This window comes from Anomalospiza imberbis, chromosome 12 (assembly GCF_031753505.1).
Source record: "Anomalospiza imberbis isolate Cuckoo-Finch-1a 21T00152 chromosome 12, ASM3175350v1, whole genome shotgun sequence".
In the NCBI taxonomy this organism is placed as follows: domain Eukaryota; kingdom Metazoa; phylum Chordata; class Aves; order Passeriformes; family Viduidae; genus Anomalospiza; species Anomalospiza imberbis.
The window spans coordinates 13,900,336-13,924,532 of NC_089692.1; the positions used below are offsets into that span (position 1 = coordinate 13,900,336).

Consider the following 24,197-nt stretch of genomic DNA (forward strand, 5'->3'; position numbering starts at 1 on the left):
GTCCTGAGCCACTTGGGTTGCTGTCTCTTGCTTGAAGACCATAGATATTCTGATGCTGTGTGAAGTACATGTGTAGCCCTGGGGATGTCCTCTCTGCTCCCCAGGCAGGCTGATGTTTTGTTCTCCAGACCTGGAGGAGGTTCTCCAGGGTTCAGACTTAATTGGTGAGCAGCAGGTCCCAAAGAGGAAGGAGTTTGATCCTGAGTAAGAAAGAAATCTAGAATGACAGGAGTTCCCAGTGGCTGGAGCTGCTATACTGCTCTCGTTATACCCTCAAATGTAGGCAGAAAATTCAATCAGCGCACCTAGAAAAGCCTAAGAAACTCCTGGTTACTCCAGGTGCCTCATGACAGGCTCCTCTTCCAACCTGCAGTGTCTGCTTGCACCAGGAGAAGTAGATGCATCCCCTAAGCTGGGTTGCAACAGCTGCTGGGCTCCTCTTCTGCCCAGGCACTCCTAGCTTCGTTTCTGATTGACTCCTGGTTCTTGCTGCAGTTTGCGATGGAGTGGAGCTCTAACAGCTGAGCAGCAGAACTTTGCCACAACATTTATTGTTCTACTTATCACAGCATCCGTGGCTCCTGTGGTCTGGTTTTCTCCTGCTCCTGGTTTTCTCCTGCCAGGAAAGAGGGCAGCCCACCTATCCACTGTTCAGACTGAAGCCCTCTGCTAGTTGTGAAGTCCCCCTGGGTTCTCACTGCTCCCCTGGCCTCCTGGGTGTGACCATGCTAGGTTGCTCCTGTCACATGGCTCAGCCCATGGAGCCCAGCCAATGGAGCCCATCCCATCCCATCCCTGTGTGGTGCTTTCCTCTTCTGTTCCTGTGCTCCAGCCCCTGCACCGGCAGCTGGCTCTCAGCTGAGCTGCAGTGAAAGCCAGTTTGGCCGGACATGACCTTAACCTGGGCTTTATTTAGCGCCTTGATTTATAGAGGAGTTATTTTAAAAGCATGTTTCTCTTTTGGGAGGTGTGGTGGAGTGGTGGCAGTGAGCTGGATTTTATAGGTCCTCCCATGCTATTGACAAAGAATCATTTAAATCCCTAGACTCATTTTGCTTGCAGAAATGCTCTATGGTTTGCTTGGAAAGTGCTTCTGTTGGTGTTTGTGCCCAGTGGCTGAAAGGGAGCATGTGTCCAGGACCTTTCTTGTGAGAGGGATGTGGCAACAATGTTGGAAGTAGGGAATCTTGAAATGTGCAGCCCCTGAAGGAGACTGTTTTTTCAGCAGGCTCCTGTGCCAGGCTCTGCCACCTCTTGGGGACCACTGTGGGCTGGTTGTAGTGGAAATATGCTAGGGCAGGAGTGCCCCCTCCATGGATTCTATTAGCTTTTGCAAAGATCCTTTAGCTTGTTCTTCTCTCCAGGTGCTGCTCACTTATCTTGGGTCACAAAAGTTTCTCCTTGTGCCTGTGGGGGGTTACATTGCCTGCTTGAGATAAAGGATGGAACCCCTGGAACACGTTGCCCAGAAATTGTGGAGGCTCCTTCTCTGGAGATATTCAAAAGCTGTCTGAAGTAACATGCTCTAGGGGACCCTGCAGGGGTCTAGGGGGGCTCCTAGTATGGTCTAGGGCACTCTGGAGCAGTGAAGTTGGACTAGACAACCTCCAGTGGTCCCTTCCTTACTCATTCTATGATTCCATGATGTAGGTGAGATTGGCTTTAGACTTCATGTTTATCAGCCTCAGGACCACAGAGCACTATCCCTTTCTCTGGTTTGTATGAGTTCCCTGTGCCTGCAAACCACGTCTCCTGCACGTCATGGCAGCCAGCCCTGCCGCCAGGCTGGGTGTGTGAGGCTGCCCATCTGTGCTCTGGCATTCCACAGCAGGACCTTGAGGCCTCTTGTAGTCCTGGCTAAGGTGCTTTCCTCCAGCCCCTCTGCAGTCTGAGAAGTTAATTAGTGCAAATAAGCAGCCCCATCCATAGGATTGTGAGCTGGGTTAATGAGTCCCTTACTGAAGGAGAATCTGTTGCTGTCGGAGGCTCCAAGCTCTGCCATGTTCTACCCTCTGTATTTTCAAGGTGGCTTCTGAGGCACTGCCATGTTTCACCCTCCTTCCAGGCAGGAGCTATCCCTGGGTGACCATCCTGGGTGGAAGCACTGAAGAGCAGTGTCACCTCAACATTCATCTGTGGCACGCGGAGGCTGCTGTGTTCTGTAGCCTTGTTCTGTACCTTGTTGTGTAGCCTCCCAAGGATGCTGGTGCTGCAATCCAATGCAGCACAGTGGGATGTGGGAATCTAATTCCTGTTTGGGGCTTTTCCTGCAGAATTAGCAGAGATTGGTGCAAACATCTACTTCTACCAAAATGTAGTGGTTGAAACCTTCTCTGTATCATTTAGAAATCTACACAGCTATCATGGCTTTGTGGTATAATCTAGCCAGAGGGAGATAAAGCCTCTGTGCTCGGGAGTGCAGTTAGCACTGCACTCTGCAATGGCTACAGGCTATGGTATTCTGTATTTTACTAAAGGAAGGATAGTATGCGACCTGGTTTATTTTAACCATATAAAGGATTTTTGATTTGGTGCCAATGTTAATAATTGTTTTGTGAAGGCTAAGGCAGCAGGAATGGTGTGAGAACCTTAGAGCGATGCACTGACTCATGTGCAAATATTTTGACTTCTTTGTTTTATTTGCAACAGTGAACTTAACAAATTTATTTTGTGGAGGGATTGATATCTGAAAGAATTTTGCTCAAGCAGGGGATGGGGACAGAAAATGGTGTAGAACCAACCCCAGCTGGTTTTGACTTGATGTTTTGAACTTGTGGGCTGTGGAAGGTCAGAGGGAGATTGTCGTCAAATGCTGCCAGCAGCAATGCTACTGTGACAGTGCCCAAGAAGGTGACTGGTGGGGTGGGAGAGCACCTGTGTGAAGGCCAGTTTTATCTGACAAGGTCACAGGCACTTGCTGGGACAGGTTGGTAACAACAGAGGTTATTATTTTTCAGAGTGGAAAGTAAATTGTTTAAAACAGCCTTCTCCTCTTATTTAGAATTGGGGTTAAATGCTCATTCCCTAGGATTCAGTACTTGTGAGTGTGCACATAGGGCTCTTGCTTTTGGAATTCTTGGTTTAAGAATATTGGATTAAGTATTCCAACTCAGGATAATCTATGATTCTATGCATATGAAAAATAGCTCCTTAACCTCTGTTTATTTAGTTGCATTGGCCTTGAGTATTGCAGGAGGCAGCTGCTCTCTCAGAAAAGGTGTGGACACTTTAGGAGCCTGCTGCCATCCATCTAGCCTTGCTTATGCTGACATCAGGAGAAACAGCAGAAAAGGTAAGGAAGCAGTACTGTCCCGCAGGCAGTGTGTGGTTTGCCTGTCACCGAAGTTCTGCCAGCTCATTGCAGGCAGGGATTGTGGAGGCATCACCTGGGTGTCCTCACCTCTCCCGTGCAGTCCCACAGGCTGTCCTACAATGTGGCTTTGCATCAGAGCAGGGAGTTTATATTGTGCTTAAACACCCAGCCCTCTAAAGGAGGAACATGGAGATCGGTAAGCTGCGAGAGATGGGAAGGCTCGTGTGAGGAGCATCATCTCTGCTGGGCTGCAGGTCAGTTCAGGCTTGCTCTGAGAATGTTGAACTTTCGCAGGCTGGTGGAGGCATCTTCAGTGATGTGCTGCAATGGAGTGGAAGCAGTGAAACCCTTTGTTTCCTCCTGATCCCCTTGTTCTACTGTTCCCTGGTTGTGGCGTAAGCTGTTGTGGCACTGCTTTGTTTAACTTTCTCTTCCAATCTTGCTGTGAGACTGAAGTGTTATTTTCAGGCATGTTCATGTAGTTGTTCCTGTTCTACAGGAGGCTGTAGGGCTTCTGCGTAAGCAGCTGAAGTGCTTTTCTTGTCTCTAGTGAAAGGACGTGGATTTGGATCAGATGAGGATCTGGCCAGACACCTGAGTAAACTTTCATTTGGTTTTGGAGCAAAACTTACTCCCACTGGCTGTAAGCTAGCCCAAGGGATCCCCTCTAAAATAGAAAAGAAAGAATCCTGATTCTCTCTCCAGATATGTACAGCCTTATATTTTTTTTATTGTTACTTTTTGGCAAGCTCTCTTGATTTACACCCATGCAATAACTCAGAATTTGGCCTCCAGCACTGGAATTGGTCCTGACACTATGGGCAGGCTCTGGCTGGCAGGTTCTCCTAAAATGAAGGTGGATGCAGGCAAGCCATTGCCTCTGATCCCCCTGAACAGGCATCCTAGATATCCACGGGTGTGCTCAGGGACCACAGGCAGCCCTGCCCACACGCATTGTGTGAATCCTCATGTGAGGCATCTCGCGCTGCAGAAAACTCCTGGCTCCTGGAGTAGAGTCTTTCATGAGAGGCAAACAGCTTTGAATAACGAGGAGTCGCTCTGGTGAATGGCTTTCCACAGAACCAAACAGCTCTGGCACCTTATCCTGTGCTGGGACTCCAGAGCGCAGGAGGCTGAGGAGCTTCAGCCCACTGCAACTGCCCTTAGCCCACCAAGGAGTGTACCCAAAACACGGGGCTGGTGATGCGCCCACCCCACGGCTGTCTCGCTCGCACGCGCTCACGTGCTGCGGTGTGGTCTAACAGCCGCCCCACCCCGTGCAGGCAGGAGAAGGACTTGCTGCGTAAGCAAAAGCTGGCAATTCTCGCTGCTGTGTGCAGAACTCTGCGAGCACTCCACTCCTGTTTTGGGAGAGCTTTTTTGTGTTTACCTGCCATCGCTAGTGCCAAAAGAAGCTAGAAAGTACAGCACTTGGCTCCTTTGATCTTCATTCCTCCTGCGTTTGGAGATGGCTGCACTCCTGGGCATTGGGCAGATCGTGCTTCGGTACCAATAACACTTTCTCTCTCGGCAGGACTCGGAATCACTGGACGGCTGCATTCAGAGTACGTTATCAGCACTCTACCCTCCATTTGAGGCTACCGCAGCCACTGTTCTGTGCCAAGTTTTTGATGTGGTGGAGAAGACGTACCGTGGGGATGGACTGCACTACCTCATAGACTTCCTGATTCCAGCCAAGCACATCCTGCAGTGCATTCAGCAGGATGCCTGTGTGAGTACATCATGCTCTCTAAGGCCTGTGAAGGCTTTCTTGGAGTTTTCTTTCTGCTCCTGTATGCAAAACAGCTGGCAAAAAGCGCTTGAGTATGTATGGCAGTCTAGGTGGGAGGGCAGGCAGACCATTAGGAAATAGTTGAGAAATTGTTGTTGAAGCTTATCCCTTCAGAGATCAGCGATCAGGTGTGGAGCAGTGCTCTCCCTTTCCATAATCAGGAACACCAAGGGCTTAAGGGATTCACAGGAAGAGGTTTAGCGAAGTGTTTGCTAGATGTGTCTGACTGGGGTGGCCTCTGACCCCAGCTGTCCCCTGGCCCTGTGGATGAAGCTGTCAGGCTCCCGCCACTGGCACGATGATGTGCAGGGCGAAATGCTTCCAGTCGGTGTTTTTCCAAAACTCCAGCTCCCCTTTGATGGTTGCTGGAATGGTCACAAGGCTCAGTAGCCCCGAGGAGTCATGTTACATTTACTGCCAGAACGAGTCCAAGATTAACGTGCTTTACTGTTGGGAGTCTAAAATGTTAGAAACGATGAGTCAAACACCTCCATCACAAAACTTGGCTCGAAGTCTGCAAGATGAAAAAAACCCAACCAGCCCAAACAACCTAAAATGTGGGTTTGTTCTAATGTTTTTGTCTCTGAATGCAAAGGGGGTGTGTGGCCAGTCTTTCAATTCAAATCCTCATGGTAGAGGGCAAGGAATTTCTAGGAGGAGGAAAATATGGAATAGAGGCTGAAATAGTCAATAACTCATTTATTTCAAGGAAGTGAAATACTGGGAGCATAGATCCATCACATAGGATGGATCCATGTGAGCTAGGCACCTTGAAAGAGTGTTTCAGTGCAGTGTTTGTTGCCCCGTATTGTCACCAGCCTCCAGCTTGGTGCCAGCCGTCTTTGTGAGTCGAGGAGGATCCAAGGTGGTGCTTGACCTTGCTGCTCTCTCCCACCCTGAACACTGGAATAGATGTTATTCCATCAGTATCCGTAATTGGAGCTTCTAATTCTATGGTGCATAGTGTGATTTTCCCCTTTAAAGAAACAAAAGGCTTTTCGTTTGTACAAACTGGTAATTATTTCAAGATGTTTCACGGCTTTCCCCAAAACACCGCCCTCGCTGAAGGAGCCAAGGTAGCAATTTCCCCACTTCTCGAGATCCCGGCAGCTTCCCAGTGGCCAGCGGTGCCTTGGGCAGGTGAGGCGGTGAAGGGGAGGGAGGGAAAGCAGCAGTGAGCTGGGCGCTCAGTGCTGCTGTCCCACAGGGGAGGTGCTGGGGCCGAGGGACGCACAGGGAAGGCCGCGCACCCACCGCGGCCCCTCCGCCCTCAGGGCGCCACGGGCGAACACGGGTGCGGCGGCAGGGCGGGCCTCGGCCGCCCGCAGCCAATGGGACGGCAGCGGGGGCTGCAGCAGCCAATAGCAGCGCGGGGCCGCCTTGACGGACACGGTGGCTTCGGTCGCTGTTGGAACACGAGGCGCTGCAGTGCTCGGCCGTGAGGCGGGCGAGGTGTGAGGGCGGTGGGTGCTGGGCATCCTGAGGAGAGAGAGGTGTGAGGGCGGTGGGTGCTGGGCGTCCCCAGGAGGGAGAGGTGTGAGGGCGGTGGGTGCTGGGCGTCCCGAGGAGAGAGAGGTGTGAGGGCGGTGGGTGCTGGGCGTCCCCAGGAGGGAGAGGTGTGAGGGCAGTGTGTGCTGGGCGTCCCGAGGAGGGAGAGGTGTGAGGGCGGTGGGTGCTGGGTGTCCCGTGGAGGGAGAGGTGTGAGGGCAGTGGGTGCTGGGCATCCTGAGGAGGGAGAGGTGTGAGGGCGGTGGGTGCTGGGCATCCTGAGGAGGGAGAGGTGTGAGGGCGGTGGGTGCTGGGCATCCTGAGGAGGGACATGTGTGAGGGCAGTGGGTGCTGGGCATCCTGAGGAGGGACATGTGTGAGGGCAGTGGGTGCTGGGCGTCCTGAGGAGGGAGAGGTGTGAGGGCAGTGGGTGCTGGGCATCCTGAGGAGGGAGAGGTGTGAGGGCAGTGGGTGCTGGGCGTCCTGAGGAGGGAGAGGTGATGGCAGTTGGAGCTCAGGCTCCTGATGAAGGAAGTATGAGGCCAGTGGGCACCGGAGAAGCCCAGGATGCGGGTGGCCCACTCGGCTGGCCTGGAGCATGGGCTCAGGTGACATGGAGGCATGGGGATGTCTGAGGTGGCCTGTGGCAGGGGGGAAAACCTGCACGGTGGGGCTGTCCTACTTGTGCAGCACGGTTTGGGGAGGTGATGCAGAGACACGAACTGTGCTTGGAGGCCTGCCTGGCACTCCTTGGCCTGCTAAGTAGCCACAAGATGTGGAGTTGGTTGGGCAGCTGCCTTTAGGGAGGGCTGCACAAGGCTTAGCATTAGGTATTGGGGCTTTTAGTGAGGTGTGAAATGTCTAGGAGAGTGGTCAGCAAGATCCCTTCTTACTTGGTTGTGACCCTTTCTGGCCGTGACTCATGAGTTTTTACATCCAGAGTGATAGTACAGGGAGATCAAGTGAAGCTCTAGGTACCTTGTACTTTCTTTAGAGTTGGGCCCAGGCTATTCCATATTTTATTTAGGAGTCTGCTTGTTTGATCTTTTAAATTTATTATTTCTTATTTATGAAATTTATTTAATTTGCTGTGGTCACTTCTTCCCCAATCCTCCACTCTATGCACCTTCATCTTTACAATCTGAAATCACAGAGGACTGTTTCTTACTAATTGCTTTTTGAAAGTCTTGCCTGCCTTTTAGAGAGTCTAAACAAAAGCAGTACTTCCTCCTTAGTTTGTAGTTCAGCTGTTCTGTGTGAGCATTTCCTAAACACACTAGAGGGAAAAGAATTAACTCATGTCTGAATGACTACTGTAGAAAGTCTTGAGAGCACTAGATCTTTTGTCAGCCTCTGCAGTGACAAAGGTGTAAATGGCTTCATGAAGTAGTAGACAAGGTCATGGGCTTCAGCTGGGTGTATTAAAATCATCAGCCTGTGTGTAATTCCTCAGGGACTGGAAGGGGTATTTCAAGGAGGTCTGTCTCTGCTTAGCACAAAGTTAAAAACCAGATTTTGCCCCTGGCTTTGAGGTGACATCCTGAGCTAAATGGTCTGTTCCAGCTTAACCATCCCTGTAGCTTTAGAAGATTCCACCTTTGTGCCATTTTTGTCATTGGTGCCCAGCTCTTTCCTCAGCCAGCTTTATTCCTGGGTGTGGAGGGTGTTCCTGGCACTCCTCTGGTGGGCCTGGTTTGGCTCTGTAGTGTTTGGACATGAGAAAAGCAAATCCTTGAGCCTCAAAATGAGATGTTAAAGGTACTGTAATAAGCCTCTTCACAGAATCTTCCCTTTGAAGGTGCATTTTGGAGCAGGAGCAGCATGAGGATGCTCCAGTTATAAAATTCTAAAGCTCTGTAATGTTTAGGCTATTGTGGGACTTGCATTCCTGTTTTGGATGTTACTCTGGCTCTTGATGCAGTTTAGATTGCGGCTTTGTAGGGCTTTTCAGGACCTTCAATGCATTCTGCATTTTGGTTTTGGTGATTTTATTGCTGAGTTTTCTCCTTATGAGTCAGTAGTCAGACAAGTAAGCATCTAAGCAGTGAGGCTGAGTTTTTGAATTTCTTAATATATGAATACAGTGTGTAAGTACATCAGTTGGGCAGTAGCAGTAACTGAACAGAAATAAAACAACTTTGACTGAACTTGACTGTTTTGAAGAAATAGGACTGGCAATTCTCCATCCTGGAATATGGAAGAAGTTACCATATAATGCTGAATGTCTGGTAACAGGGATTTTATTGAATCTGTTAAGTCAGGACTAGTAACAAAATACAGAGAATAAGCTGAGCCTACAACATTGTGCTCTGAGCAAGGACTGAATTAACTGACCCATGAAAAACTGCATAACGTTTTCATGTGGTTTGCTCCATGGCCAGTAGTGTCACACCAGCCTTTTTAATAAACCACCTCTCTCTAGAGAGATAGGTTTCCTTGTTTAATCTCTGCCAAAAAGGATTTATTATGGATTCATATGGAAGATTAATTACTGTGTCAAAGGGCTTTGAGTTTTATGCAAGAATTGCAAGATGGCTACAAACTGGTGAAAGGGAGGGAGGATGTTTGTACTGCAGGGAAAACGGAGGCAGGAGTCATGAAACACACAGTGCTTCTCATCCATGACCTTGGCATAAAAAGTAAGAGTATGTATGGCATGTTTGTGGTGAAACCAGCCTGGGACACACACAAACAATAACCTGGAAGAGGGGAGTGATAAATGCATTGCACAAGATGAGCTCTAAAACTTTGTACTTAAATTTTGTAATGGTAGACCCAGAGGGCAAGCATGTGCCTCCACAAAGTGGCAGGCAGAACTTCTGTTGTGGACTGGAGTTCATCAGTTGGAAAAGAAAAACCAGTAGGTGACTGGGTTACTGTAGAAGCATGACTGGAAGATAAGTGGGATCTTAGCTTTAAGAGATGCTTCTAGCACATTTGGAAAGTGCTGGTGCCATTACAGGCAGTGTTTTGCAATGCTTTGCACAATGAACAAATGGTTTTTAAGAAAAAGAAATGGGCGTTACAAAGGAGATAGTTCAGGCACACTGAGGAGATGATGAAGGTAGACATGCTAAGGTCATGTGACATGGGTTAATAAGTCAAAGCAGTGGGAACACATCCAGAAAATACAGGGTTGAGGAGGAGGACTTACTGAATCTGAAGGGGGATTTGGATTTCTAAACCTGTGAGCAACTTTGCTTCAGGTGCAAGGAGGGTTAGAAGTCTGGCAGGGCTGAAGCTAAGGCTTGATGAACATAAGAAAGAAATTGCTTTTTTGCCAATACTTGTTGTTTCAAGATGTGTGAGGTTCCAGGAAGTTCCTTTCTGTTCTCTGGTTTCTCTGCTGTATGGCAAAATACTTGAATTAATTGAATCCAAAGCCTTGTCATACAGAAAAAAAAATGAAATTAATTGTGGAATTGATGGCTTATATAATGGCGTAATTTAAATCTTACCCCAATGGAATCAAGTTCAAAGCACTGACATTATTTTTTGAAGTTGTGATAAAGCTGTAAATAATTGAGTCAAGTTAGTTCAGCCGTGAAACTTCAGTTCTTTTACTTGGGTGGGATTTGTCTAAGGCATGGCCTGAGTGCTGCTATGTTTTGGGAATGAGGAAATTGCTGGTATGTTAAGTGTGGTTCCTCACAGCTTGCTGATGGCACTTGCTGCCTTCTTACTCTGTGGCTCTGCTGTGCTTTCTCATTTGCTGCTTCCTATCTCCTGTTTTGTCTTTGCACTGTCTTCTTCCCTTCACTGGGAGGTTGCAGCCTCCCAGTGTAACTTGTGCCCCCCTGTCCTGCACAGCTGGTTTGTGTTGGTTGCTTTTCTTATTTCTGCTTTTTAAAGAGAAGACCATAGTGTGGAAAACTTGACTACACCAATAACCAAAGACCCTAAATTCATCTGTTTTCTTGATCTCTCTTACTGAAAAGCTTGAGCTGAAATCTTTTGCTGGTGCTGAAAACACTTTCTCTTGTCTCCATAGGCTCCGTACTGCGGATTGCTGTTTCGCCATGCGGGCTGGCCCCTGTGTATTCAAGAGAAGATTGTAATCCAGCTAGCTTCCATTGACTGGCGAATCTTGAAGCCTGGTGACTTCTACCTGCAGGTGGTCCCCTCCCTGAAGAAGCCTCCACGAATTGTATTGAAATGTTTGGCAAAAGATAAGCATAATGTAGAAGAAGTGGTGATTCCAGAAGTTTCATATACCTCTATTTTTACTCTGGAATGGTTGAGTACATTCAATGGAGAGCGAATGGGCATAGCACTGGAAAATTGTTTACTAACCACTGATGACAAAATATTTCGTGTCCCCTGGGATAAAGTGGTTAATCCTGAATTTATAAATAAACCAAAAATAATTGAAGACAATATCATCTCTCCAGAAATAACAGAGGAACGTTCAATTTTGTGCTTCCCCACGGACCGTACTGAGTGCGGTTCACCAGACCTGAGGTCTCAGTATCTACAGGAACTAAGCGCAAATCGAGACAACCCTGTCATTAGCAGCACAGCTCCACAGTTAAATGAAGCTCTGGTCAATGGTGTCTGTATAAGTCCTGTGACTCAGGAGAACTTGGGAAGTGACCTTGAAGGGGAGTACGTTGAGCTGGCAGAAGTTTCACTGCCCAGATTTGGGCCACAAACAGGATCTTTAACACCGTCGCTGGCATTAAGTTACCTGACTCAGCCCAGGGCACGAGTGAATGAGTCTAAAGGCAAGCACAGGTTTATTGCCATACAAGACAGCACCTACTCCAAGAACTTAATTCAGTCAGCACTTATGCAGAAGCAGCACTCTCAAATGGACACTCTGAGCACTTCTACAGAAGTTCTCCAAAATGTTACTCCATTGGAAGAAAACAAAGTGATGGCACATGGAGAACTGTCCCTAGAAGGTCAGCTGATACCAGCTGATCCTGGAAGTATGGGTGATAACTTTCCTGTGGCTGAGCCTCCTGCTTGCCATGCAGAAGATTCGTCTGCAGAGCAGGAGACTCACAGTGAACACTCACTGGATTGGCGATATGCACTGTGCAGCTACAGTGATGTGTGTGCTAGAGATGCTGTCAGCTGCAAGGCACGAGTGCCTGGTGCCCCTGGAAACATGGAGGGAGAAAGTGATGGACCTAGTGAAAATGCTGGTGTTGAAACATTGGAGCAGAGCCCAGAAGTGATTCTAGATGCTACTGCTGCTAAAGAGGAAGTGATGCTGGGAGTAAACACAGAACCACTGACTGAGGGTCCAAAGGAAGTGACACTGATGGATGCTTCTTCTGTATCTGTCCTAGGGCCTTTGGGACCATGTTGCACACTAAAGGCAGCTTCTGATGTCTCTTGCCAGGGTGTCCGTGGAAGTGTTGAGCCAGTTCAGGTCACTACATTGCCTGAGAATTCAGATGTAGATGGGGAGAGAGGCTCTCCTTCAGGGAACATAGCAGATGTAAGCGCTTGCTGCAGCAATAATGAAGCAAATAGCAGGTCTCCATTTAGTCCTCCAGAAGAGAGCCAAGGAGATGTAGATGAATTTGAGGTGGGAAGAAGGGACAGCCAAGAGGAAGTGAAAGAGTCTAAAGAAATGTTGATTGTAAATGAAAATCAGACTAGTCATAGTCACTGTTCTGTGAAAGCTCCAGCAGATGGAACCTTGCTAGATGATGAAGAGCAAGAGCATAAAAAGGCTGAAGAAGCCATACCACTCAAAAGTGCCCAGTTAGCAGAGGGGAATCAGATGGCAGAACAATTAAATAACAGCGACTTGTTGCCTCCCAGTGCACAAGAAGAAGATTCAAGTCTGTTCAAAACCCAGAGGTCTGGAAGGAGGTTTGAGGAACCTCAAAGTCTGGTAGAAAACCATGGCTGTGAAAGTGAAGAGAACTCTGTGCTGAACCTGGAGTGTGTTGCAATACAGGACTTGCAGGGACAAGTGGAGAACCAAGAAAGTTGTTCTTGCAGGGAAAGGTTGAAGACTACAGCCTCAAAAACACTGGAATCCATTGAAGAGGAATTGGAGGGTGGACCACTGTCCTCAGGACCTGCTGAGGGGTATACAGAGCCTACCACTCTGCACTCCCAGCCAGAGGCATCGTCTGGGGCATCACCTCCTAAAGGTACAGCCATTGGATGTTTGTGTGGTTGTGTTTGGTAACATAGATGGAAAGCAAAGTCCTCAAGGAATACTGCTTGAATATTACTTATCAGGCAGGTTTTGATAAATACATCTGGGAGGTTTTGGGGTAATAGCACAAAATACTGGGAAGTGATTAAATTTTCATTTTTTGTGCTGTGAAATTAGCTTTCCCTTCGCAGGTGGGTTTATTTTGGTATTTTGTTTAATAATTCTTTGCAAATTTACGTTGATACAGAACAAAGTTCCTTTGGAAGAAGCTTTTAATTTCAGTTAATCTGATTGCTGGTGGCCTTCTCCCGCTTACATTCATGATCTGCAGAATGTGTGAGGAGAGACTTGTCTAACTGTACAAGTCTTTCATAGTTGAAAATTGGCTTTAGGAAGATGGCTGTGGCAAGAGGAAGCAGCAGTGGATGCCACAGTAAAATACTAGGTGTGTAACGTGACCTGAAGATCAACAAATGTATGTGCTGATAACTGATTTAGGCAGCAAACTGCAGAGCAGAGGGATTCCCCCCTCTTCCCTGCCTTCCCCTCCGGCATGCTTTCTTCAGCTTGATTATGTTTCAAGTAGGAGCTGTTTAACTTGAGTGGGAGAGCACAGAAATTAAGCATCTAACTTCAACTCAGATGGAATGTTCAAGCAGGTATTACCCAGATTTCTCCATGCTTGGATTCCTGAGCTGGAGTTGTGCTACTTCAGAAGGAGTTGAGAGGGCAATCCAGGTGTCTGCCTTTTGCACCAGACTGTAGGCCGGCAGTGTGTAACCACACGGGCCCGGTGTGGGCTTTGCCCAGCTCTGCTGAGTCTGGAAAGCTGCAGCTCGATATGCAGATCACACAGAGGAGCGGGTGTGTGGCGGGGGCGGGTGAAACGTGCCATTCCAGTTCAGCAGCTCTCATTCCCTGAGACCCCTGGCTAGGAAAATTACCCAGCTTGAAATGTTGGAGTGAGGACTCTTGAAAGGGTTGGCATATGGACCCATGTTGCTAGAGCATGTTTGACCCTCTGGGGCAACAAATCCAGAGCTGGTTGTCTTGGGACATGCTGCCACTGTAATGCTTGCCCTGGTCTCAAATTATGTGGCCAAGAGCTGCAGCATGATTCCTACTGACTGCACACACAGCTGTTTCTCCAAAGTGTCCAGAGTAACACAGCTGCTTCTCAAAAGTGCACACAAGTGCTTCTCAAAAGTGCCTAAAAGTAACATTTTACCTGATGTCTTAGTGACCTTCTAATGGGGCTAAATTAGTGTCCATTGATTTAAATAAAATTTCATTAACATTTGCATCAAACTAATTTAATTCTATAGTTAGGCAAGCCCAGGGTTACCAGGCATTTCTGATACTTTTGAAGTGACAAGCATTTCTCTTCTGTGAACTGGAGGGATAAGCTCAAAAGTTTCTATTTCTGCAGTGCACGTCTCTCTGAACATCTATCACCATGAGCAGAAAAAAAAATACTGCCTTCTGCCTACCTGTGGCTCTTGGTGGATATATGCCAGGAAGTAACCATGCTGTGGGTACCCATTCCCCTATCCATTCCCAACCTGAACCTGGCCTGACTTCATATGTGCTCAGGACCAGACCTTGGAACACCTAGTCTGTGTTTAGTGCTGGGTGGACACTTTGCTCATGAGTGCTTTGGCTGCTTGTTCAGTGTTCCCGTCTCTTCTCTTTTAAAATTAACCAGGTCTAGCTCGTTATGAGTTAAGTGTGATGTTCTCACTGGTCCAAAGAATACGTCTTGGCCACTGCTGGAGATTTCAGCAGTGATGGACCCCTCTGGGGTACACATGGAGTTTGTTTTTAATGAAAGACAATACAAATGATTCTGAGGATTTGGCTGAAATAAGTGACATTTGTGGCTCAAGTCTGCTGATGTTAAACTTGGGCATTGCAGTTTAAGAAAAATGCAAACCTTATTATCTCAGTGTTTGTAAAGCAAAAGAAACAACCGAAATTGCCAGGAAAACCACCCAAACTATCCAAATAAACTTTTTATGGTAAAGAGCAGCTCAAGTATCTCTTAATACTGACAGTATTTCTTAGACACTATAGCTGGCACTATAAAAGGCTTCATCAATTCAATTACATTTGATTGCTTTGACATCCAAACAAGCCATCTCCTTATCTAGGCCCATTAAAACCTCAGAGATGTACTTACAAGATAATTCTGAGATAAAATTACAAAGCAAAGCAAGTGTCCTACAAATGGACTTTACTTTTCCAGCAAGGCACTTCTGTAGGGTTAAATTCTCTGTGTCTTGTTGAGGTCATTTTGCTGCTATGATTGGAAACTGTGGGTATCTTGCCTAAACTATAAATAACAACAAAGCCTAAGCTTTACTGGGTCAATTCAAATCTGAAATTCACACCTTAGCAGCAGTGGGCAGAGGCACAATTTGCTCTGTGTGAGGTGGAGGAGCTTGCTTGTTACAGCAGATATTGTAGATTATGTCAAAATACACGTTCAGAAGTGGGGCATCTGAGATTGCCGCGTCTGCTGGTTTTTCCTTGTCCCTTAACTCTCTCCCTTTACTTCCATTCTCAGTGAGCTTATTTAGTGCACAAATAGAGTCTAACTTAGAAAGACTTAGATATAAATAGAAAAAAGTCTGAAGTCAAATGTGAACTGTTTTGAGTTGGTGGTTTAAAATTTACACTGGTTCCATTCACAGATAATGTGACTGCTGTTTTTTCCTAATGACTAACATCTAAATGAAAGTGGATTTTGAAACTTTGCAGCTCTGGGAAGAATTCCTCTATTTTGTGGGTGGAAAATATCTTGATATTCAAGAAATAGGCTGAGAAACCACACTGGGGCATATTCAGCAGCACCTGTTAGGGCGTTCAGTTCCTGGTCCCGGTTACTACCTGATGTTAGCATAGGTGATACTGGTGCTGGGGCAGTTTGCAGGGAAAATGCTAATGTCTCTTTGAACTGCACACAAGCAAATCCTCCTCTACCACTTCCTTAACCTCGGGGAAAGGTGGAACCTGCAAACATGGCAAATTCAGATGTCCCTGTTCTCAATTTGCTTTTAGATGTAATCCTCCGCATACTACAATTTCCGCTTTAGTGAGTGCCTCCGCCCCAGATTGCAAATAACAAACAGTGTGCTTGGGCCTGTTTGGGAGAGCTGGCATCTGCAGATCTGAGCTGGCCTTCAGAAGCTCGGGGAAGAGTTTTGTTTGGGCAAGATGTGCATATTCTGGAGGCTGCACAGCTTTAGTGAAGTTTCCCCAGGGCTGAAAAGCCCCAGTACCGTGACTGCGTGTAGTAGGCTGAGCAAAATGTTTCTTTCCTATCTTTTGGGAGCTGCTGCCTCATTCCTAAGAGATATCCAAGGCAGGACTGTCACATACATTTATGTATTTCTCTTGCCCTGGTGTGTAACCTCTGTGGAATACAGCTATGTTCTGTTTCTTGTCCTCTTTAAATCTCACATTTTGGTGTTCTTTGCAGGCTTTTGTCATTTAATGCAGACCCCTTTACTACAAACTGTAGTTCTTCTTATTGCCAGACCTTACAGCTCATTGATAAGGTGATTCTGTGCTCTCCTAGAAAGTCTACAAGCTCTTAATGTGAAACGTTTGGGCACAACTTCCATGACTCTGTGATGTTCAAAATATCAATGCCCCTCTGAACGCTGCTCAGGAAGATGTCGCAGTGTTGTCTGAAGTGGATGACCTCTTGCACCACTGGGAAGTGGAGGCTGAGGTAGCCCTAAGAACAGAGTGGGGCTCTGGTACAGCCCAGAGCTGGGCAGAGCCCTGAAGCCATCACAGCAGCTTATGTGGCCAAATGCAGATGGATCCCAGGGATGCTCCTCAGCCAGAGGTGTTACCAAAGAGGAATGAGCAGCTATTCTATCATGCCCTTGATGGTGCAGAGCCTGGGAGCTCCTCCTAGTTTCCCCCACTGCTGCATGATTTGTTGCAGTGAGCCATGCTGCTCAGGGCAGTTCTCTCACCCATTTTAGCAATTTTGAAAGCAGTTCAGGCTAAGCCTGAACCTGTAAATCTCCTTCACTGCTAAAACTTGTATTGAAAGCCACTTCAAGGACTGCTTTGTTCCTGGTCCTGCTCTTTAATGAAGTATTGGAATCTGTTAGTAAATAAACTGAGTCAAGTGTCAGCATTGTTGATGCAGCAGGAAGGTAGGATGGTTGAAGTAAATTTTAAATAGCAATTAAAATGTCTGGCTTCAGAGCAAGCAAATAAATATTCCGCTCTTATTTTCCTGAAGAAAGGTTGATATTTTTGTTGGTAGATACTGAAGTATTAGGTTTTGTAGTGAAGTATAGTCTTTTATTTAGTATGGCTTTCTGCAAACACAGTAATAGCCTAGTTGTGTACGTAGGATGCTAAAGATCTATTATTGAAGATGTACTATTGGCTTCTAATTCTTGTGATGTTGGGAAATGGGGAATAATACTTCTTGCACAGTGGGTTCTTTTCTTCTTTCTAGATAAATTTATATTGAAAAATTGAAAAATTGAAAATTATAGAACTACACTTAGTTTCCATGGAGTAGCCAAGATATTTAATTTTAGAATTAACTTATTCTGATAACTTGTACTTTAGAGCTGAGGTGTCAAACAAAGGAAGCATTTTCTGCAGTTATTGAGCAGGAGTTGATTGGTGTAATCATCCTGTTCTTCAGTGTTTTTAAATGTGTTTCTGACTTTCACATTAAATCTTAATTAAAAAAGGCTGGACAAGGAGAACAAGGTCTCTTTGGCTAATTTCCAACTGATTTGTCAGCCTCCAGTTGACTTCATATTTTCAGGAACTAATCTGAAAGTGGTGTTGGGGGAGTAATTCTGTCCTGATGGAGTAGCCCTCCCTGTCAGAAGCTGGTTTATCACTTCAGCATGCTCAGGCTGCTGGAGCTCAGCCAGGGACTTGCAGTGTGCCAGACTTCCAGGCTGTGAGCAGACATGTACTGCTTGATGTTACCTTTAAAAAGGACTTTGACTACAGTAATCCCCATCTGAATTGGGCTTTTATACTTTGCAAACTTCACAATAAATTGGTTTCTTTTTTTAGAATTACAGTAGTATTAATTTTATAACCAGTTTTAGAACATGCATGCTACTGGCTAAAAGGCTGGAAGAGCTGCAGAGTGCTGGAGCTGGGAGCATATCCCTCCCCAGACTGGTACTTAGCTGGGATCTTTTGGGTGGAACTCTGCTCGAGCTTCTGTTTGTTGCTTGTCTTACAGGGATGATGCCAGAAGAGGCAGAGATGAGAAAAGAGGCAACTGGCGCAGGTGTGTTGAAACCAGTGAGTAAAAGCAGTGCCCTGGAGGAAACTTCACCTCCTGTTACTCCCCCGACATCTCCAACTTCTGGAACTGCCTGGGGTGGTCAGTTTGCACCTACCATAGTCAAGGATGTGAACCCAGAAGTGCTCAGGAGTGGAGTTGCCTACCTGCCTGGTGAGTAGCTGAGCCAGAATGTGTCTTGGAAATGTGGTTTGTAGGAGGGCAATGAGCCTCCTTCTGCAGCACTGGAGACTGGTGCCAATTCAATTTCTTTCACCCCAAACCTCTTCAGAAGTTCCACTTCTTGAATCCTCTGAAGTTTCTGAATGGGCAGGACAGGAAGTAGAACTTCCCTCCCATTATGTTAATTTGCTCTCAGGAGTCTCAAAAATGAGAGTCAGAAATGCCAAATCTGTGGGCTCATACCAGGAGTTCAAAAAGAGCAGAGTGAGGGCACAGCTAATGATGGGCTGGTGGGCCTGACATCAGACCTAGTCAGAAGAATAGGAACTTGATTCACTTGCTAGGTAATTAAAGGATAGGAATGTCGAAGATGCTCTTTGACAGGATTCTTGAAAACCAGTTTTATTCTTGATAATTAGAAGTTTAGTTGGTTAAATGTAACCACGTGGATATAATAGATTTTTAGAAAACATTTGATTTCATGACACATGGTCTTGAAAGGAATATCCCAGTGAAGTGGATGAGCACCATGTAGGGTGAACAATAGTGTAGCTAAATAGCAGATGACAAAACCAGCTATCAAGGGAGAACTTCCCAGGATTATTCTGCCAGAATCAGGTTGTAGGTCAAATGTTATTCAGTGTTTGCATCTGATAGAGAAATGAATATCAAATAGCTGCAGATAAAATGTCTGCATGGGACAAATACTGGCAGAGGAGTGAACAAAGCTGAGGCTGTTGGACAGAGCAGCCAGGATTGCTTGGTGTACAGGGCCCACACAAGACATCTTTGTGTTTAACCAAACATGGAGTAAAGCAGAGGAAGTAAGATCTACCTCTCTAGTGAGAAGCAGCATTTGGCAGCTCTGTAAGGAGCCCCTGTGGGCTTGTCCTTTCAGAGCCAGTGAGAGGCTTGTTCAGTGTGGGGCAGGAGGAGCTGCGTTTGATCAGCTCAGGGACCATGTACGAGTTGAAAATTGGGCAGAGAGCCTAACCTCAGAGAAGAGGTGAGGCAGACTGTGCAGTGTGGAGGAGTAGGGAAGGAGAACAGAAAGGCAGCACAGGCATCTCCCAGGTGGTGCTGGGTCTGCAAGACCCATTTTGACCTCGGTTGTGTAAAGGGGAGGAGACAACTAGACAGATTAAGAGACTGATTTTTTTACTGCTATATACTTGTTGGTGATGTCTCTGAAATTGTTCGGGCTGTATTGTAAAAGGAAATGGTAAATATTAGAGGTGGTGCAGAGAAGGGTTACAGCCTTTTCTTGTAACTAAACTGGGTGTCTTAAAACAAGAGACTGGAAGGTTGTTTATCTCATAGGATGTTTGAGAAAGAGGTGAAATCATCTTTGTGCCAGGAAGGAAGAAGGGAGTTAAAACTTTTCCAGTTTCTGGAAGAAGGTGAAATGGAAAACTAAGGGCAGGGCAGAGTAATGGTACATTCATACATGTAACTTTACATTAGGAGATGAATTGTTACAACAAATTCCAAAGGAGGATTTTTAATCTTTTGGTCTGCTGATCAGTTTGGACATTTATGCTGTATGTAACAGCCCGAAAAGTTACAGGATTAGAGAGGGTTTTTCAGAGAAGCTCTCGGTCCATGGTGTTGCAGAAGCCTGACCATGTTACCTAACGCTCCCTTTGTCACAGATTCCTATCATAATGTATCACTGTTGAATGAGACAAAAGCATTTGAATATGTGATGAAGGGATATCAAATGCCCTTCAAATACCCACAAGAAACAGGGATTGGGTTTGATACTGCTTCTAAGCAAGCTTTTCTCTAAGGAGGGAATTAAGTTTCCTGTAAAAGCACTATCAGATTTGAATGACCTCTCTGCCTCTTTGGGGTTTCAGTGGGCAACCCTCACACCTGAGGGAATGTACTCACCACTCAGTTAAATGGTTTATATTAGTCAGTGATAATGATACAGTAATTACATTAGAAAGAATAACTTTTGTAATAAATGGTGAATAAGAGCTAAGTAATAAATTAATAGCTGATGTAGTTAGCTGAAACTTCCAGGATAGTTTCAGTTTTGGATTATGCCACTGTTGAAGACCCTGGTCGCTCTGGTTGCTTTTTTGACCTGGTCAGGCAATTCCCAGACTACTAGGTGGAAGTTCAAGGTTTAATCAAATTCTGGTGATGCCCAACCTGCTTGATGGACAGATGTTGCTTCAAAATTAAAAAGCTTTTATTGAGCCATTTTTCCAGTAATCGAGTGCTTTGATTTTTTGTTTTATTTTGTGATGGTCCCTTTACCTTATGAAAAAAATAATGTTAATGAGCTTTTTCTAATTTCTTTCCATCTCTTTGATTATGCAGCATCCAGGCTACAGTATTTCAGGAGTAATAAAAGTCCTCCTGAATCACACATCATCATCATGAAAGATTTTTGTTAGCAGGAGAAAGCCTGTGTCACAGTTTTGGTCCCTGGGAGGTAGAAAGCCCTGCTTCAAAATGGTGTCCATCTGTGTCTGTGGCCCTTGCTCAAGTCATGTCCTAGTGACAGATTGAGATCACACCGGGGCAGCTTTCCATGCTTGTGGCTGTCCATCTGTGTCTGTTTTACCTGACAACTCTCATGCTTGTCCCTGGGATGGGGGAGAGAGGTGGTCCAGGACAGTATCTCCTGTGGTAGTGACAGAGTTAAGGAGAGAATGAAACAGGTTTCTCTAAGTCTCTGGTTTTGTCTTGTGCTTAGAATTTCTGCCTGCACCCCCCCCACCCCCAATCCTTCTTATACTGTTTGTATGACAGGAAATGGCTCCTGTTCTTGTGAGTTACTTCTCACACAAAAGAGGTGTTGTTCCTCCTGTTCCCCAAATCACTTACTTTCCCAGTTGCTTGAGCAGGCTCACTGCAGGTACTGCCTGCTTTTGAGTCTCAGAAGCAGTTCTGGCTTTCCACAGTGCTGTGTCCACCTGCTCTTTACTCTGCTTTTGCATCTGGAGAGGAGGCTGGACATAATCGCAAAGCTGGCACTGTTAGGTCCTTCTCCTCCTGTGATAAGCTGTGACTTGGGACTTTTGGAAAATGGGTGGCAGTGAAGCATTGTCCTTCCTGGCTAACTGAAGCAGAGGGATTTCTCCTTCTTGAGTGTATCACAACTCAGCTGGGTTGCCCATACTGTGCTGTATCTGTTTTCTGGGCACTGAGCAAGCTCTGCACCTAATGAAAGCCTAGTGCTGCCTCTGCCCTTTGTCAGAGCTGTCAGCAGGCAGGAGTGTGCTCCTGGACTGTCCTCTCTGCAGCCTCTGAAGAGGAGCTCTGGGCTCCTGCTCCAGGGATTTGCTTGCAGGAGTGACTGGTTATATTCTGGGCTCAGCCTGCAACTTGTGCCCAGTCTCGTTACAGAGTGCATGTTCTGCAAACCTGTCTGCATTCTCTCATCTGACAGCAATGTAAAAGTGAGATTCTGTATCTTGAATTGATGAGATTTCTGCTTTTCTTAAGATTGTCATTAGGCAACTTCAGCCATGTTTATGAAGAAAGTCTGTTTGGGTGGAAGACAGCAGTACAAATTTAACGCTACCGCGAGAGAAAGACAAGCTGAGCTCATCTGCTTCACTCTGGGGCAGCATTTGGGTACTTTGGAAGTGTGTTTATAGCCTCCTACCATCTGCAACATACACTATATTGAGTTCTGTGGAGGATTGCTAGGAACGTGGTGGGGTCTTAGTGGGAGAATAGTGGGAGAACACAGACCTGGAGCCAGGCTCTGTTGAATTACTTGTGTGATTTCCACCCCTCCTCTCTTTTTTCAGGTACGAGAGACAAATCAGGACGTGCGGTGGCCATAATAACGACGAGGAATACAGCCTGGTTAAATCCCCACTGCAATACCACTGAGCTTGTGCGCCTTCTTCTGTACTTGCACAGCATCCCAAGGTTTGTGATGCTCTTGGACTGGCAGGGCAGACAGCTGCTGCCCTGTCTGCTTTGCCTTCCCAGGAAGTGGGAATTGAGGCAGGAATGGAAGGAGGTCGACTTTATTGGCCTAGGAACTCGGTCCAGACAGTCCTGAAATTACACAGGTGGGAATCTCCTGCTAGGGTGAACAAGCTTGTGTTCAGCAAGCACTTTGCCTATTCTGTGTATGCCATGTGCACACGGTGTGATATAATTGGGTATGTACTGAATGTTTTCATGTGTTGCCATGAATCCAAGCCATTCTTGTTATCCTTCATTAGTTCAGAAAATGGGATTTGGGAACTATCATGGGGCAATCATGCAGCAGCTCTGTGATAGTGTTGTGACATGATATTTTAGGGCCAGGCCTCCAAGCTGAGAGGGAGGGAGGATCTGCAAGGGTTGAGAGGCTGCCTTGATGTCTGGCTGAAAATTGTGTTTGGAGTCTGCAGGCTGGAGTTTGCTGGAGCTTCTCTTCCTTTCACTATGACAGACTTTTCTTCCCCAGCTCATCACTATGTTTCACTTCTAGATGGTTAAATAAGAAGAGGTTAAGCAACTCTGACAGTGATTTTTTTGAGGCCTTTAAACCATTAATAAGGGGAGCAGGCTTAATCCATGAGAAACTCATGCTTTGTTTCTTATGCTTCTCCCTTCAAATCTGATTCTGGATGAGGTAGGCATTGGGTCTGCTCCAGACTGGCTGCTCTCCTGAAACAGTGAGGCTGAAACCAAGCTTTTCTCTAAAGACAATTAGGAAGAATTGGTTTTCCTGTGCGGATTATCCAGTGGGCATCAGCAACTTTGCCATCAGTGACACATATTCTAGTAATAGGAGAAATGGGAAATTGGGTGGAAGTCATAGAATCATATGTCAAAGGTAAAAACTGAGCAATTATTTGGTGGATTCTGTGTATATATTTTGTTTAGGAGAAGGTGGCCAATTAGTTCCTGTTACCATGAAGCCATAATGTACTGTTTTTTTCACCCTGCCGTGACTACAGGTTCTGTTTCTATAGTCTTGTTAATTTTCATTGGTGATAAAGGTGTCCTTTTTATCTTTGTCCTTGCAGACCAGAATGTCAGGCTTTGGGTCTGACTGTTCTTGTGGATGCTCGTCGCTGTTCGCCCGTTCCTGCTCTCTTCAAGGCGTTCAGCACGGTGCAGGTGAGACTCGAGCTTGGGCAGAGGAGCACTGGCTGGCTGGCTTGCTGTCATGGTTGGATGTTACATGTCCATCTGCTGCTTATGTCTCCATCTGCCACCTGGCTTTCATTTGGCTTTGGGAGGTGGAAATACGCACCCATCCCTGCTTTAGAAGGATGACCTGGACTTGCCAGACTGCAGACAAAGCAAAAAGCTTAAGCAAGTCTGAGTTAGGGGAGAACACCCCTCCCCACCCCTCCAAATTTGCTTTCATCTCAGTGCTGGGAACAGCTCATACCAAAGTCTCAATGTTGTCATGAATTATCTTGCTTGTAAGTGTTGTCCCCTGCACTGAGAGGCTGTGTGAAATGTACAGGGATTTTTGCCTGTCACAGAGAAGGGAGGGAGAGAGGCCTCTGCCTGCTGTCATGGCAAGGGAAGGACACTGCTTGCTATGCCAGGTGGAAAAGCACGTGCAGCTGTTGATGTGGCTGTCAGTGAATGATTAGAATCGGATGTGCTGTAACTCTGTATTGCTTCAGGTCAAAGGCTTTCATATCAGTCACTTGGGGAGCCAGTGGGTTGTGTTGACCCTCCCTCCCAAATAGAAACTGTCTGCTGCTCTTAGAAAGAAAGGGAGATGATGGCTTGTAGCGATGACTAATCTTGTTTAAGCAGGTGTTCCTTTTAAATCAGAGCTTAGGTCTCTTAGGACTCAAACTCTGCAAACTGGAACAGGGCAATGTTTTAATGAAGCTGATGTCTGTGGTTTATGTGCTTCAGTGCCACATCTGAGAGTTGAGTCTGACTCAGAGGTCTGTCCTCCTGCTTCCTGGGCTGGGTGGAGCGGTGAGCTCTATCAGCATGCTCATTCTCTGTGGTGAAGGAGTAATCTGTGCCCTGCTCAGTTCTGCAGAGGTAACAAGCAAATACATTCTCTTTATGCTGT

General features: G+C 46.4%; 1 protein-coding gene across 6 annotated transcripts in view; it reads left to right on the top strand.

Annotated features, from left to right (window-relative positions):
• Positions 1 to 24,197, top strand: part of PLEKHG4 (pleckstrin homology and RhoGEF domain containing G4) — a 92,432-nt gene that overhangs the window by 17,029 nt on the left and 51,206 nt on the right. For all 6 annotated transcript variants that reach the window (XM_068202921.1, XM_068202923.1, XM_068202924.1 and 3 more), the window contains exons 2-6: positions 4,848 to 5,045; positions 10,585 to 12,709; positions 17,960 to 18,175; positions 21,958 to 22,081; positions 23,176 to 23,269. In XM_068202921.1, coding sequence (XP_068059022.1) covers positions 4,848 to 5,045; positions 10,585 to 12,709; positions 17,960 to 18,175; positions 21,958 to 22,081; positions 23,176 to 23,269 — 2,757 coding nt within the window. The remainder of the gene's footprint in view (positions 1 to 4,847; positions 5,046 to 10,584; positions 12,710 to 17,959; positions 18,176 to 21,957; positions 22,082 to 23,175; positions 23,270 to 24,197) is intronic.